This window comes from Phaenicophaeus curvirostris, chromosome Z (genome assembly GCF_032191515.1).
Source record: "Phaenicophaeus curvirostris isolate KB17595 chromosome Z, BPBGC_Pcur_1.0, whole genome shotgun sequence".
Classification (NCBI taxonomy): domain Eukaryota; kingdom Metazoa; phylum Chordata; class Aves; order Cuculiformes; family Cuculidae; genus Phaenicophaeus; species Phaenicophaeus curvirostris.
Genome location: NC_091431.1, coordinates 53,372,152 through 53,389,595, shown reverse-complemented (window position 1 = coordinate 53,389,595; position 17,444 = coordinate 53,372,152). Strand labels below are relative to the sequence as shown.

Here is a 17,444-nt window from a genome sequence, read left to right as displayed (position 1 = left end):
GCAGTCTTACTAGCTAACTTATCACGTGCCTGTATGCAGCACATTGTTACATGGTATATGAACTAATGGTGTCCTTGCAAAATTTATTTTTAAAGAAAATATCAAAAAAGGCCAGAAACAACATCGCTTCAAGCACGCACGTTTCCTCCCCATCTCTAAGTCCTATTTTCTTACAAATGCTGTATTTTCTGCTGAATACTGTGTAGATCTGTGAGGTAGTTAAATTCTGTCTATTTGTATTGGGTGGTTTACAGTTCCCCTCTTCCTGAAAAGCCACTACCAGCGAACTACTATTCTATAAAATGCCTGTCTCTGCAGAGGGTAGCTCATTTTTTAACTAGTAGTGTAGCACAGTCATGAAGTTCCTGCTTGCCTTGAACAGGATTGTGTGCATCACCCATTAACTGTGTCTATCTTCCACTGGAAGTCTGTTGCCTTCATTGTTAACAAGTTTGCATGCTGAGCTGCCATGTCAGAATGCTTGGTTTTGCACTTTATAAATAGATAAATTGAGTGAAGGTCTTGAGAACAGTGTAGTTTCTGATATTTTAAATGTAATTTCACTTGAGTCAGCCTTTATTTGAAAATTTGCAACTTCTAATTACTCGGAAAAGTGATGAGACAGTGCCATTTTGATAAGACCCATGTAAAACACATGTGCCTAAGCTTCCATGAGTGACCACGGTTATTCTGCAGCAGTGTTTCCGGATAACAATAGGGTTTCTCTTTGGGTTCTGAAAGAAGGTAGCAGAAGACAGCTGGTGGTGAATTAAACAGAATCCCAATCTCAAAATAGAGGTGGCTGTGACTGATAAATTCATTGAAGTCAATACATTTACAGAGGTGTGAGGGATGAAATTTCGTTTACAAACACTGATAGTAGTACAGTATGTAAACAGTATTGTTTTTCATATTTGAGAGTTAGAACTAAGAGGGTACAATAGCACTTCAATTGGAAAGTAGAAAACATCTGAAGAATACCTAAGAAGTCGAGATGTGGTTCTGCCTACTCCTTAGTCACCTGCTACTTTTTTTTTGTGGCGATTGGAGATGGATACACCTGAATTAACTTTACATTAGCTGTCTAACAGTATAGCTTTGATTCTGAAATGAGATGTGGCTAGCAGAGTGTTTCCTCTGCTGCAAAGGAGGTCTGTTCTGTAGTCAGTAGCACTCTTTGCCTTGCTTGCTGGTGTTTAGTGGCCCAGTGACATTACTTTGGAGCTCTGCAAATCTGTTTATTACATGGTAGCTTCTCTGTGTTGCCCTCAGCTTGTACTGGTATTTCATAATAGTTACTAGCTTTAGGGTGATTTTAGTTCATGTCTAAGGAAGAGATAATAAGGGAAGGTTGCTTTATGTGATAGAAATTACGGTATAGATAACACCTAACCTTATTGCTATGTTATTTTTCGTTGTTTGCATGTATGACCATTGTATTTGGTAGTGCCATAGTGATGTGTTTATCTTCTGCTTTTAGGTCTAAAGCATCTCTGCATCACTGTCTTTTTGTTAGTTTGTAATGAAACAAGGTTGTAGTTGATGTGCTCTAATTTTGCTAGCCATTCACTAAGAGGAAAAGAAAGACAAAAATCATCTTGAATTTTCTAAATGTTAGTGTGAAAATTGCGTTATAATGGTAAAACAAGTAATATTAAAGATGTGAATTCTGAACAATTACTTTCAAACCGGGGCATATTATGGGTCCCACTTGCAAGGTGGTGGAACTTTCAGTTTTATAGCAATCAATTGTTGCCTTTTGTGTTGTTAAAATTTTAAAAGTGAGAATGGACTTAATGGCAAAAATCATGAGATATGTGTGTGACTAAAATGATGTTAATCAATAGGCATTTATTTCAGAGATATGTAGTTTTCTCACCAGAGACTGGAGTGTGGGCAGCTGAAACTTGTAGATATTGTTAAGTGTCATTACCTAAAGAGAATCTAAAACTTAATCATAGAATAAGTTTTCAGCCTGTACCTTAGGTTTATTTTTATATGTTGAAAAGTGTAAGTAAAATACTATTGAAAACTAAAAGCACTGTGCAAAAGGGGATTTTCTTTTCTGTATGACAAATACACTTTCAATTGTGTTTATTTTTGAACTTAAAAAAATGTCTTTGCATGCAGTGTTTATTTCAAATTCAAGAATACTTCATTGTTAGGTAAGCACGTTAGTATATGGGGATTACTCTGTGTTCTCTTTGATATATAACCTCTTAATAAACTTGTCTGACAATATGTGGAGGCAGCTACTTTCCCCCTAGTTTGGGGAGACGAGCTCTAATGCTTCAATTCTGTATTGCTTAAGTAAATACTGCAGTCAGAAACTATCTACAAACTTTAGTTTTCACAGTGTTTTATGAAACCATGAGCTCTTACTATCTCAGAGTGCAAAAAATATTTTTTGTAAATTGTGACAATTTTATGATTGTTTAGCTTGATACAGGAGAACATGGACAAAAAAATGAGGTTATAGCTGTTTATATATTTTCATCTGGGAAGTTTCAGCTTACAGTATATTTTTAATGTTCCATTTCTTATGTTACTCTAGTGTCAGATTTGACACAAGACTACAGATTTTTGTTATACAAAGTATGTTGCATACTAATCTTGTTAATTAAATTGTTCTTCTGCCATTGAAAAAGTTATGTGTGTCTTCTTTGACCTGAAAGACTTATCAGCAATGGTAAAAGAATAATTTCATCTTCCTTTCACTGAGTCCTTGATTAAATAGCTGTTGAGTTAAGTAGCTTTCTTAGAAGTAGTTGTTGCTCTACCCAATAAAACCTTCCTTAGTGCAAAGATCTGGAAGTCGTGCTGCACTGATGAGTAAATCATGGACCCCTTAGAAATTGCTACTTTATAAACACATAATTGTCATAATAATTTAATTAAAGGAATGTGTGATCTGCTCTGGAAACATCAAGAGAGTAATTTGACATGCATGGTTCATGTCTTTTGGTATATCCTTTCTGATATTTTTCCCACTGATATTTTTCCCACTATGATTCATTTGTTGTACACAACACCTATCACAGTCTGAGTTCAGGTATATCTGCGAAACATAAGCACTACAGCAGCAAAAGTATCATTTCACTTCTCTAGGTTTGATATTTCTGGTAATAAAGTATGTCTCCTAAGTTTAACAAACATATAAATAAACTTGTTCCATGTTGGTAAAGTATATTTTTGCATTAATGAAGCAACTATGAAATGGTACAAGTAAAGAAATGTCAAGTGCTGCTACTATGTTTTTATTTTGGTTAATAAACAATGTCCAGAAGTTTTAATGGTGTCATAAACTCACTTCCACTGAGTTTGGATGAAGTACAGCAGATGGCTGTGAAATAATGCTCGCTTGCTCTCTCTTTGTCTCTTATTTTTAGAATGCATCTGTACCAAAGTCAAGTGCTTTGTAACTAAGCCTGTTGGAATGATGCGTACAAGAATATTATAGGAAAGGTAATGAGGGCTAAGTAACTGAATGTATCATCGTTCTTTAGTTAGGTAAGAGGCTTCTGAATACCCTGGCTGAGCAGGGGATTGTCTTCTCCAGAGAAAATTACTGTAGTTCCACCAGGGACAGCTTGTCATTTTTAAATATGAACTGAAATGTGGCTGTACAGAAGTATATGTCAAAATTCCCTTTTTATTTTCTTTTTTTTTTTTAGTAGGATCAGGAGTTCGTGCAGGTCTTTTGTCATTAACAGGACATCAGTTTATCGTCATGGACATTTTTGTATTAAGATTCACTAGTTTCAATGCTTGAGATTTTCTGTTGCTTTGTATAATTTATAATAATCTAAATAAACAACAATTATTAAGGAGCAAAAGGTTGAGATGTGCTTCATAACAGCATTTATCTTGCTCAGTAGGGAACTGATTTTGTGATTTTTGAGAGGAGTCATGTTTGTAGTGAGACATAGGTCTGGTCTAACTACCACTGATCAGGTGATTTAGTCAATGCATCCATGGTCAGGATAACTGCATTTCACCATACAGCTCCTCTGAATGTGGGAGCAAGGAAAAACGGATCTGAGAAATGCATTGAGATGTGTCAGCAATGGTTGAAAACTGTAATTACCTATTTATATTATATACTACCTCATTTCCTTAGGTAATTACTTGACAAAAACAAGTTACTTGTAAAGGAGGTCATTGAAAATAAACTAAAAAGAAAAAAGACAGTCTTAATTTTTTTGTATACTTGTCATATTTTGCCTACTTGCTTAAGGAAACAAGCAGACATGAGTATTAGTACTAGCCTTTTGTTAAGTGTACTGCTTCAGTATTAAGCCTGGGAAAGACTGTATGTCTGTTTTTCTCTCTACATTTCTTTTTGAAGATGGAGCCTAAAGAAAACTGCAGGGTTTTATTGAAGTAATATTTTTAAGGATTGATTCAGATTACTGGATTTAGATGTTCAAAGCAAATGTCTTGGTCCACATGAAATGTAAGCATTGAGCATATGTATAATCATCTGCTTTCATCAGATTCGTGTCTTACTGTGGTGATGTAACATTTTCCACGGTTGCTCCTCTGCTTTGTTCAGTTTTGAGGGGATTACTTCTATAATATTCCTGAGACATGTTTAATAAGTCTTTGGAGCTGTCTTTCTACAATCTTGGTGCAAAAGTATTCAACTCCTGTGCATCCCAGTCATTCTGACTGGTTTCATCAAGACTAGGTCTCTGCTAAGGACTCAACTAGGGTGAACTGTGCTGTACTAACCAATGTTACAGATCAGCTTGAACCAAAATAATATTTTTTAATAAACCATTATGCACAATAAATAGAAATATCTTACGAGATGGTATTTATTTTTAACCAGGAACAAATGTGGTGGATTTTTGTTTGGTTTTGGTGTGCCCAGTTAAATTCTTTAGCCAGAGGAGATTTTGAGTAGATGTGTTATTAAGGAATTTATTGTGATGCAGAGAGGAGAGTACAACCTCTACAAAAGATGCTGACCAGATATTTATGATGTTAATTGTAAGGTGTTATTTTGTCCAAGTTCCATTTGTATCAGCAAGGAGATTCTTAGATCTGTTAAAGGGCCGTAGAACTGTTATATGTTTGTTCTGTTGCTTCATCTCCAAAGAGGACAGGAAGATAACAGTTGTACATTTATGGTGTGGGCCTGGGAGACCTGGAGACTGCATTGTAATGCCATTTCTTACATAACGTGAAACATGCAGTAAGTCATTGCGTGTAACAGGGTTTAGCACACTTGCTTTGTTCAAACAAAGTGTGTTAATGCTGAATTTATTAAAGTACACTTCAGAATCTTTTGATGGAACAAAGTGTTGGACTTGGGTCATTGTAGTGCACTGAGTGCATTTAGAAATGGATACTTTCTGTGCTTTTATGGCTGAATCATAGAATCATAGAATAACCAGGTTGGAAGAGACCCACCGGATGATCGAGTCCAACCATTCCTATCAAACACTAAACCATGCCCCTTAGCACCTCGTCCACCCGTGCCTTAAACACCTCCAGGGAAGGTGACTCAACCACCTCCCTGGGCAGCCTGTTCCAGTGCCCAATGACCCTTTCTGTGAAAAATTTTTTCCTAATATCCAGGAATGAAAGATGGTAGCCCAGTATTGCATAAATTAATTAATTTTAATAAATCATATTCCCTTTGATCATTTTTACCTGGGGTGATTTATAGTTGTAAGGGCTGTAGTAATTCACTAGATAATAAAATGTAGAAATCCTACTTTTTTTAATTTAAGAACTTTATTTTCTTCTGTCAGATGTGTAATTCTATTCCTGTAGTAGCTCATAACTGCAACTGGAAAGATTATATACATCCCTTTTGAAGTGATCATATTCCTTGGCTTCTGTGTCATCTTCTGCTTGTAAGATAAGAAATCTTTTGCCTTTATGCCTTTTATAGAGAGGGACAAATAGAGGTCTATAAAGAGCATAAAGTTAAAAATTATTATTTTAGAGGCTGTATCAGCCTTTCAGTTCATCGTTCTCAAGAGCTTTATAAAAGCACTCAAGCGTCATTCCTTTCCCTGGTCTCTCTGGAGTTTAGGGTGAGTAACTGCCCAAGCCTGCTGGCCCCACTGTTGGTTCACCTTCTGGCATACAGGCACACACATGAAATGTAAAATGCCTGACATTAGCGATCAAACATCTCTATGTGTGATAATAGGATAATTTATACCATGTAAATTGTTCCTGCTGCTTGGTGCTTTGCTATTGGGAGCTGGGACAATGTTTGGGTGTGGGAGGGGGTTTGGGTGTGAGGGGTGAGAACTGTATAGTTCAATCTCCCCATTCCATTTTGTTTCACAAACTTGTAGACTATGAACTAAGAATTGAGGTAAGTTTCAGACAGAATGGAAAACTGGATGTGTTATTCATGAAGGATTACTGGCTGTACTAGCAAAAGGACTGCATGTGTGGAAGTGAGTTGCCTGCAATGGTGAGACAGAGAAATAAAAGTAGTTTGCAGAGAGGCAGTGCCATCAGATGAATACTTGGATAGGATACTGATTTTGGGCTTACACCAAAACTTGGCTTCACCACTGTGATTTGAGAAAATTTCACACCAGCTTCCCAGAAGGCTCATGGTGTTCTTGCTTTTTGATCACTGCACTACTGTTGACAATATACCCTTTCCACCACAACACTTTGAATCAATAAATGGAAACCTATTTTAATACAGTTTTTTGTATCACTTACCAAGACTTTACAAACTGTGGTCTGAAATCTAGTGTAGCAGTGCCTTGTTATGAAGATACTGCCCTTCATTGCTGCAAACACAGGCTGGTTTTATGTCCTGAGAGAAATCTCCAAGAAAGGTTCAGGTTCCTTAAGGGTCTTTGAGGGAACTGCAGTGTAGAAGCAGAAATGGTCAAGGCAGAATCTATCCTGAAATTTCAGAAAGTACAAATGTAGTAGCTGATGTTGGATGAGCACCTTGTTCAAGAATTTACACTGTGCTGCAGTGCAGTATAAAATTCAGTGCTAGAGCACCCCCTCCTGAGCCATTGCTGTAACATTTCAGATATTATTTGAAATACTGCAGATTTAGGCATACAATGTGCTACGGGCTTTGTTACAAGCCTGCTGCAAAGCACCACTATAGCACCCTACCTCTGCTGTTTTAGTACCCTAATGCAGAAGTATTTTAATCTGCTAACACGCACTGGAATATGATATACCTATTTGTATATTAATTGGAGATAGTCCATGTGCAGGTTACAGGGCCTTTTTAGTCATACCTGAAATAGCTTCATTTTGACTTTGAGGTCATGCCTAGCTCATTACCTGATGCCTTGGACCAACACTAAGGGATTGAGACTGATGTATGGTGGAGGTTTGTATTTCATTATGAGCAGCTAAGTAGCTGATGAAATCTATTTGCTTGAACTGTTTCTTTTGATGGGGGGAATGTAATTCAAAATTCTCAGGAGCAGGAGGATGCTTTTATTTAACTTGAAGCAGCAGAAGGTGAAGTCAATCTGAGCTCTGCAGTGCTTAGTCAGTGCGTGACTGCAATGAGAGTCCTGCTAGTATAGAAAAGAGATGGGAACTGTAAGGATGGATTCTGCTGACATGACATTAGGCAGAACACCGTGGAGCCAGGACACAATACTAGGCCTGCCAGGCAGTGTGGCTGGTTCCAGGTTCAAGATGTACTGGGACTGCTAGTGGATTAGTTCTCCCAAGTAATGTGATAGGGCAAGAGGAAATGGCCTCAAGTTGCACCAGGGAAGGCTGAGATTGGATATTAGAAAAACTTTTTCACCAAAAGGGTTGTCAACCATTGGAACAGACTGCCCAGGGAAGCCTTTTTGTCACCGCTCCTGGAGGTATTTAAAAGATGCATAGATGTTGCACTTGGGACCATGGTTTAGTGGTCAACTTGGCAGGTTTAATGACGTGATATTAAAGGTATTTTCCTTTCTAAATTATTCTATGTTTCTGTTATACGAATAATGAAGCACTGAAGGTGTCTCTGAGGATGGGTGCTGTGAATGACTGTTTCTAGCACAGCAGGTTGTTTTCTATTTTGTTAATCAAGTGGTGCTTTTGCTGTAGAAATGAAAAGACAAGCTTTCCCCCTCCTCCTATTGGCATGGAGTGGTTTTTGTTAGCAGCAGTCTTCTATAAACAGTGCACAGAAGTGACTGTTGCAGCTGTCCTGAGGTTTATTACCCATGTTCATATCCCAACAATAAAGTAGCAGGACACAGTTAACACAGTTTAGGCAGTAGACAAACAGTGCCATCAAGAGAGAGGAAAACAAAAAAAGGGCAAAGCAAAAGCCTGTGACACCAATTGAAGAGCTCTCAGACAAGTATGTCCTGTAAACAGAAGGATTTAATGAAGTACTTCATTGTTCTACAGTATTGGTAACAGTACCTAGAGTTGACTCAGACTGGCAAAGATGCCCCTGTGGTCTGCTTTCCAGAGGACTTTACACAAGTGTAGATCTGTTGTGTCATAAAGGTGGATTTAAAGATTGCCCAAGTAACCCAGAGGCTTAGGTTTTTAGGGGATTTGTAGATATTCTGTAGTTATTATTAGTCTACTTGGCAGTTAATACAAAGTGAAAAAATCTTCTGGAATACTGTGGTTGCTGCGATCTCCTGCTCCAGGCTGAGTAGCTATATATCTTGCCTCTGAAACACTGTGATAATTTTCAGTGCTGTCTAGTTACTGCACTGTAGTTTTTTAGAGGCCATATTAGACACTGAATATTGCATTTCTTTCTCTGTAACTAGAAAGTGCTAAAAAATTGCAACCCTGCAGTGTATTACCCCATGCTATAAATCACTGTGCTTATGTGCCTCCAGGCCTACAGTTAGGCTTCTAAGCTTTTTCAGTGTGTAAAATCTCACTAATGCTAACAGTGGTCATCTAGAGCCATGCTGACTGGGAAAAGAGAAGAAAAAACCCATAAAAAATGCTTTCATTTTTATGATCCTGAGCCACTATATTTGCAATTTCACTCTTAACATAACAAAGCTAAGAACACTGAAGCTAAGAACACTACTGAAACCAATTGAATAGAACTATAGCACATGAAATAAAATATGTCATGTGTTTATTAGTAGAGGTAGGATTCTGCAGTCATTATACATCTGTATATGCACACACTTTTTTAAACCACCTGAAGAAGTCAGGCAGTTGGACTAGATAATCATTGCATTCCCCTTCATATTGAAGTAAAAATCCCCATAAAAGAAACAAACGGAAAAAACCCACAAAAAACCTAGTTACCCCTAATCTGAAGACATGAGTACCACCTGCCTTTTAATCCCGTGTCCCTGAGTAGGTATGTGATTCCACCAAACCCTCCGTTTTGGCTGGATGAAACTGTTTAGCAAATGTACTTTGCTATTTTTCTCCACGTAAAAGGTTCTCTCTTTGCTCTCAAAAGATGTATCATGATGGAATGAGTTCTTAATTTGTATCTAATCTCCATACCATGATATTTCATGTATCTCTCATTTTTCCAGTTAGACAATATAGAGCCATTATACAAATATTGAATATGGTATTGCTCTAATGAGATCAATTATGAAATACATATACTGTGAGCTTTATAACTGAAGTGGAATACATCCATCCCTTCTATTTGAGGCGAATGGGTCCAAATATACTTATAGGGAAATTCTCCTGGCCTAATAAATGGATTTTGTTTAGCAAGATATCAGGCAATGGCTAATATCGTGGAGGCAATACTCACCACTGAAGTTAAAAAAAAAAAAATAAAGAGATTTAAAAGATGTCTCAAACCTTGAGGTCTTCTCGAGAGTGCTTCTGTTAACCCTACTTTCAATTAGTACTGGAAACAAGGGTAAACGGTAACACGGTGATTTCTTTGTGGCAAACCAATACATTTTAAGTGCTAAAAAACCCAATTCAAAACCTGCAGAGAAATACAGGTTAGCTCCTGCCAATTCTAATGGACATAGAGAGATATAAATAAAGAGACAGTGAATATAAATAATGAAAGTGAATAAAACTGGTTTTGTTATAGGGGGTCACTATATCAGTCAAGTGGGGGATATGCAATTTTTTGAGCTTTTTGTAAGAAGAGCTATTCTATCACTCATACTGCCTAATATGCATGGAAATATTTGTGTGTATGTGAGTCATCCATCACTTTTAATGAGAGAATTTTAAAATATGTCCATCTAAGAAGCCTCTGGTGCTTACGATACAGTTGATCAATTTGCTTCTCTGCAAAATAATTTTGATAAAATGCTCCATAAACTAGAGATGACAACAATAAACTGGGTATTCTACAGTAACTGCAAACCATTAATGCCTGCAGATTTCGTGGATGAGCAGCTGTTGTAAGCTGGAAAACCAGTTCAGACCCCTTGTATCATGGAGATACATAGTGTAGGCACATAGAAAGCACATTAACGAAGAGCCTTTCATCACCTAGATTGCAATGACTCCTCCTTTATACAAGCTTTGGAGGGATGGTTAACTGAACTACCTATTCAGCTCTGGAAGTCTGTTTGGCACATCATCATTGCATGCAGTGTGAAATATCGGCAACTACATCTTATAACAGAATATGGATAGATTTCTGTGTCTGTGTAGACACATGTAGGAAGAAATAGCCTTAATCTAATGCAAGTAAAAAATCCGGTACTAATAATATTCTTATTATCATCTTGATTTAAACAGCACTATCCATCCAAGATTAATACAGGTGTAAAGAGCTAAAATGTAAAGCACTTAATATTGCTTCACATAAACGGATAAGCATCATTTTCTATTCCTAAATTCAAGGCTTTTCACTCCTTTGTTTGGACAGTTTTGACCAATTGGAAAACTTCTTTGGAATGCTATACAACTTTGCTGGAATTCCGGCTGAAGAACTTAACAGACTTGAAAACCAGGTATTAAACTGGCTGCAGTGATTAGAGAACTCTCCTGATGACTGGGATAACATTGTGGTTAGAATGGAAGCCTTGACATTTCCTCCCAAGTGGCCTGGGACCAAGGACCGTAGCAAGAGATACCTTAGTGGAAGGTTTTTCCATACAGTTCTGTGAAAGTCTTGCCTATGGGAAGACAATAGGACATCCTACAGAATGACTGTAGTGAAACAGCCAATATAATCTATTTCACCAAGGAAGCTCATTGAAGTAAAGTCTAACAATTGTCACCAGCTCACTGTCCTTTTTGGTCCTAATGGCTCCATTCAAGAATTAAGGAGTTTGAAACTTGATTTTATGGTACGGGAAACTATGAAGGTGCTTCAGTTCGAATTCACTTTTCCCATCAAAGTTGGTCCAGATGGCAAAAATACTACCTGGCTTTGCTTGAGGTAATCTTGGGGAGTGAAAAAAATCTGATGCTCAGTTTGTGCTGGCTTACTGCTTAGTTCCATTTCCAGATGAGGATGAGCATCTCTGGCAGGCAGCTTCACAGTCAGACTCATCAAGGCTTTCTGGCTGAACTCCATGCTGGTGTAGTCACTCAAGAGTGGGACTGTAATGGAAATGATTCCTCCTTCTTCTCTTATAACTGCTTCTTCAGGGATTTCTTCATGCTTTGGGCTTATGTCTGTGTTATTGCTAGGTTCTTCTGACTGGCAAGCTTCACACTTGCTATCTTCTCCACCATCTGCAAAGAGATCTGTCTTCAAAGGAGTCTTTGACCTATGCTCTATTACATGAAGGCTGGTGGTATCATTATCTGAGAGGGCCTGAAGCAGTGACCTTGATGCAGGTTTCCAATTAGTCTGCATGACAAAACAAGGAGAACAAATGATTTTAGTATCATACTTTTGAAAGTGCAGTTCACAGTTTACTGAAATAAATAACGAAATAATAAAGCTAGGAGACAGATCGCCTGGTCCTGCCTGTATTATAAGCTAACCAATCCATTTTATCTCATCTTCATTAGTTTTAGAAACATGAATGAAAATACTTATTTCCCTAATTCAGAGAACAATCTTCTCCTCTCCCATTAAATTGAAGCAAAGTTTTTGTTGCTTTTATGTGTGCTTGGAACAAAATGTAGTGGTAATAAAACATCGGCCTTGTGATGCACCATTCTGAGACCCACAGTTTTCAAAAAGTTTAGCAGATGTGCTTGTGTAAAAAGGCAGCAGCAAGAGCTGAACAGCAGGCAAATGAGCTTTAGCTATCAGCTGCTGCAAGCAGTTTGTTATTCAACTTAATGCCATGTTGTGACCTATGTATACCTGGGGGTACAATATTTTGCAAATTCTGGATGATTATATAGAAAACAAACTTTCTTTTCCACTTAGGTTGTTCTGCTGCATTTGTTCACTTTTGTCATAATATTTTTTAAATTATGGCCAGCCTGGGATGTTCTCTATTATAACTATTAGCTCTTTTTTTAAAAAAAAATAAAATTATTTTATTCCCCTCCCCCTTCCTCAGTTGCTCTAAATTTGTATGAACTGCTATGGTTCTTTTGCAATAAAGAAATATGTGTGTATTGTGTATTATTTTCTTTCTGCTTTGTATTAACTTGGAAATAGGTATGCTGTTCTTTGAAATCTCAGCAATCCCTCACAGAATATCTCTATTTATCTCCTGTAATGAGGTTATTAGACACATCTGCCTGGTCAATTTTTGCCTTGTTTTGCATAAAGACCTGTGTGATGTGTACCTCCTTATAACTATACCTACTAAATCTAAAATAAGTCCTATGTGAGCTTCTGTCTGAATGAGGCCCTAACAGGTGAAGAAGAAACAGCATCTTTGAAGAATATTAAATGAATCTGAAGAACAGAACATTGATAATTGTGGCTGGCTGGCCATTTTGTTATTTGTAGTTCATTCCCCTGACTTCTGTGTGCTGACTGAACTGAGAGTACCTCCAGCTCTTCCTGCTGCTCTGTACCGTGAGGTGTATCATAGTCCTAGACTGCAATTAAGAATGCTGTGTCTGGATTTAAATTAAAAATTCTCTTGCCACCGATCTGGACTATATACACGTTTCTGTCAAAAGATCATAGAATCACCAGGTTGGAAAAGACCACTTGGATCATTGAGTCCAACCATTTCTATCTGCCACTAAACCACGTCCCTGAGCACCTCGGCTACCTGTCTTTTAAACACCTCCAGGGAAGGTGACTCAACAACCTCCCTGGGCAGCCTCTGCCAGTGCCCTATGACCCTTTGCTTGAAAACTTGTTTTCTGATATCTAGTTTGAACCTCCCCTGGCAGAGCTTGAGGCCATTCCCTCTTGTCCTGTCCCCTGTCACTTGGGAGAAGAGGCCAGCACCCTCCTCCCCACAACCTCCTTTCAGGTAGTTCTAGAGAGCAATGAGGTCTCCCCTCAGCCTCCTCTTCTCCAGTCTAAACAACCCCAGCTCTCTCAGCCGCTCCTCGTAAGACTTGTTCTCCAGCCACCTCACCAGCTTTGTTGCTCTTCTCTGGACTCTCTCCAGAGCCTCAACATCCTTTTTGTGATGAGGGGCCCAGAACTGAACACAGTACTCGAGGAGCGGTCTCACCAGTGCCGAGCACAGAGGGAGAATAACCTCCCCGGACCTGCTGGTCACACCGTTTCTGATCCAAGCCAAGATGCCATTGGCCTTCTTGGCCACCTGGGCACACTGCTGGCTCATGTTCAGTTGGCTGTCAACCAACACCCCCAGGTCCCTCTCCTCCAGGCAGCTTTCTAGACAGACTTCTCCTAGTCTGTAGCTCTGCACAGGGTTGTTGTGTCCCAAGTGCAGGACCCGGCATTTGGCCTTGTTAAACCTCATGATATTACATTGCTCAAATAACCTGATGGAGTCTAGTCTTGGAACAACTTACAAATAGCTTAAATATATAGAATACAGTAAGATTTACTCTTTGCCTCTGTTTTAGACTGCTCATTTGGGAAAAACCTTCCTCCATATTTCATAAACTGTTCATAATAGTCAGATTACTTCTGTCACTACACCACTGGAAACCTCGTTATTGCACAGTCTACTCACATGGAACTTGTTCTGCTTTCCCCCAAGCCCCTATTTGCTCTCTGTTACTTCTGTTTCTGCCATGTTAACAACATTACAGTATTTCTCTACCAGTCTTGGCTAATACAGGGCTCATTTTCTTTTATAGTTGCTTTTCCCCTTGCAGGAACAGTTAAATGCATTTAGATAGGTATATTTTGCTTTTAAAGTTTTTATCAACCTGGTGACTCTATGATTCCATGGATCTGCAGATCGTGGTGGAGAAGAAGCAAGAAGACTAGGTGGAGTTATCTTTAGTGGAGTGGTCAATGGGGGCTATCTGAATCACAGCACTGAGATCTGGAAATTGCTTGGTACTTGTAAGCAGTTAAGTTTCTTTAACTGAATGAAACAATGTAACCACCATTTTCTAACAGCATCACTTTTGAAACTCTGACTTCCTACAGCTGTACATATGTTCATCTGCTCCTCCTTTGTTTAGCATTATCTGGCTTTGCCAAAATGATTATCTGATACTACCTCTGAGTTCACCAAGTCTTTATCTACATTTTGGTGGAAAAAAGCAAGCAAGGAGGTCCTGATCTGAGATATGAAAGTTCATACTTTTTTTTGCTAAAGGAAGTGATGCTGATGTTCAGCAAAACCTATGATTGCTATCAGCCTGTCACAGTCTTCTGAAATTTTGTTTCTGATTATTTAATTCTATGTCCTAGACATGTACAGTATCTGGTTTGTAGATACCTTCCATCTTCTGCCTGATCATTGACTAAATAGACAGATGCCAAATTAAGTTCAGGTCTGCCAGAAAAATCAAAATATTTAAAAAGGAAAGCAATACAAGTTCCTGCTCCAAAACCATAATGGTTGGTGATTTGAGACTTGAGAGGTAAACTGAGGTGTTCTACAAGAAAGACTCTTAGTATCAATTGTCAGCAAAGCTGGAGCAGAAACTTATGTAAAAGTGGGGAGGTAAGGAGACAAAGATGCAAATAAGTCCATTAATGGGCAAAAACCAATAACATCATCTCCAGCAGCCTCCTTCTAGCAGCTGATTTCCAGGAGCTCCTTCAGTCCTGAAATTCAGATATCTGTGGCACTGCATGTGGGAAAGCTGTGGGCAAGATTCAAACATGTTGATGAACCTTGGTGCTTGCTGACTAGGATCAGCCAGAGCCCCGAGATTGCTCTGGAGTCAGGCAGAGACTGAGGGGTGAGGAGCATATTTCAGAAAACACCATATACGTGACCTCCTTCGGGAGACTTTTATGGGACTAGGCCAAGATGCGCTACTTTGTATTTTGAGCAACTTGTACTTAATGGTCAGTTCTAATTGGTGAAAACAGACCTGATGCAAAAACTTAATATCTCTCTTCACCCTTGATCTCACCCCATTCAACTTTGCTTTTATCTTTTAACAATCGTATCTTATTTATGAGCTATATAGTTCTCAAAAAAGTCTGAGAACCTTTATTAAATTTAAAAATGTATACAGCCTCTGCCTAAAAAACAACCCTTCCCCATCCTATACTTCTAATGTTAGCCTGGCTTCCAAACTGTTGATATTAGATATCTACTAGGGTGAAGTGTGAAAAGTCTAATAACTAGCATTACTGAATCAACCTTGTGTATTTTTTCATGCTAGCAGAACTGTACTTGCCATATCTTGGAGCGCACTGCTGTTTCTTGGACTTGGTACACTGGGCCAGCATGATATTTTCAGCCTGTAAAGAAATATTCTATATTTATTTTCAGGTAAAAGGACTGACATTTCTTAAGCATTTAAATTAACTACCATTTATACATAACATTTCATTGATATTTTAATGACCATCAAACTGCAACATTCTACAGTGTCTCTTAAGCATTATGCCAATTAAAAACTGAGGACCAAGCTTTGTAGTCCACACTGAAATGTCGAGTTAGTGACAATCAGCGTCTTTGCTTAAGGACAAAGGAACTGTGACAGGAGCTAGCAAAGCTGCCTCTATATGTCTGATCATTGCATATGCCCAATTCGCTATCATTTCCACAAAACATCCACCTTCCTTGAAGACTCCTGGGAGGAAGTTTATTTTAGTAAGTATTTGCTCCTGGACTTCTACTTAGAAGTTCATTTTCCTCAAACAGAGAGCAAGATACTGCTGTTTTTAGCTTCTGTGCAATGACACCAGTGGCCTGGAAGAGGCTCTCCCTAAGACCTACAGACCAGAACATGGGAGGCAGCACAGCTCCTGCTCTTTTCTGATTGTTTTGAGTTTGGCTTTTCTGGGAGCAATTACATACAGCATCTCACTATTTCATCTGACATGAACCTAAACAAAACCACTAAAACCTCATACCAGCTGCTTCTGCTGCAGAGGAAGGGGTTTGTAAGCTAGAGCTGGGTTTGCCAGCCAAGCTGTTCAAATGGTTTTCAGCTGGTTGCTTGTCCATAGACCTCTCATCAGAGCCTTTTATTCCCCCAAGATACTCCCTTGCACTCGGGGGCTCAGAAATAATAAAAATGGCAACAAGCTGCTGTGCTCTCCAGCCTCCCTGTCCACACCCACTATGGGCACCACCTCAGCCATCGTCTTCCCTAGCCCTTCCTAAGAGGAGAGGCTGTAATGATGGCCTGCTCATCATTCCCACCACCCTGGGACCCTCCTGCTGGCCCCAGGCTGGCAGAAGCCAGCTGTGATTTCTCTGCAGAAGGTCAGCAGTGTTGTGGGATGGGAAAATCAAAAGGAGTTTTTGCTGAGCTTGCTGATCCCATCGGCATCCATCATCCCTGGCTGCTCATCACTGGCAACTGTGGGAGCAGGAGACTGCCTCCTCTGCCTTGCCCCCATTGGCAAAAAACTCAATGGAACTGTTAGATACTGTGGGAGGTTATGTAGTCCATCAGCGCGCCTCAGTACTGGCTTCAGTGTTGTCTGGTTTTCAACCCAAATCTAGACTGCCTTAGCTATCTCAGCTTACCAAAGCTGGTGAAGGGGCTGGAGAACAAGTCTTATGAGGAGCGGCTGAGAGAGCTGGGGTTGTTTAGACTGGAGAAGAGGAGGCTGAGGGGAGACCTCATTGCTCTCTACAACTACCTGAAAGGAGGTTGTGGAGAGGAGGGTGCTGGCCTCTTCTCCCAAGTGACAGGGGACAGGACAAGAGGGAATGGCCTCAAACTCTGCCAGGGGAGGTTCAAACTAGATATCAGAAAACAAGTTTTCAAGCAAAGGGTCATTGGGCACTGGCAGAGGCTGCCCAGGGAGGTGGTTGAGTCACCTTCCCTGGAGGTGTTTAAGGTACGGGTGGACGAGGTGCTAAGGGGCATGGTTTAGTGTTTGATAGGAACGGTTGGACTCGATGATCTGGTGGGTCTCTTCCAACCTGGTTATTCTATGATTCTATAAGGTACTTTGCCTCTGTTTAGGATGTGGTTTGAGATGGGGTGTGAGGCTGTAGAGTCACTGGATCTTCCTGCTAATCCCATGAAGACGGGTGCTTGACTGGTTCTTTTACAAATCATGCAGG

The 17,444-nt window shown here is 39.3% G+C and overlaps 1 protein-coding gene across 1 annotated transcript in view; it reads right to left on the bottom strand.

Annotated features, from left to right (window-relative positions):
• Positions 1-8,360: 8,360 nt before the first annotated feature.
• The window catches only part of LOC138733452 (interleukin-6 receptor subunit beta-like), a 28,156-nt gene continuing 19,072 nt past the window's right edge, over positions 8,361-17,444 (bottom strand). The window contains exons 14-15 of the mRNA XM_069880645.1: positions 15,595-15,658; positions 8,361-11,737 (exon numbers count right to left, since the gene is read on the bottom strand). Of these exons, the coding sequence (XP_069736746.1) occupies positions 11,252-11,737; positions 15,595-15,658 (550 nt within the window). The 3' untranslated portion in view covers positions 8,361-11,251. The remainder of the gene's footprint in view (positions 11,738-15,594; positions 15,659-17,444) is intronic.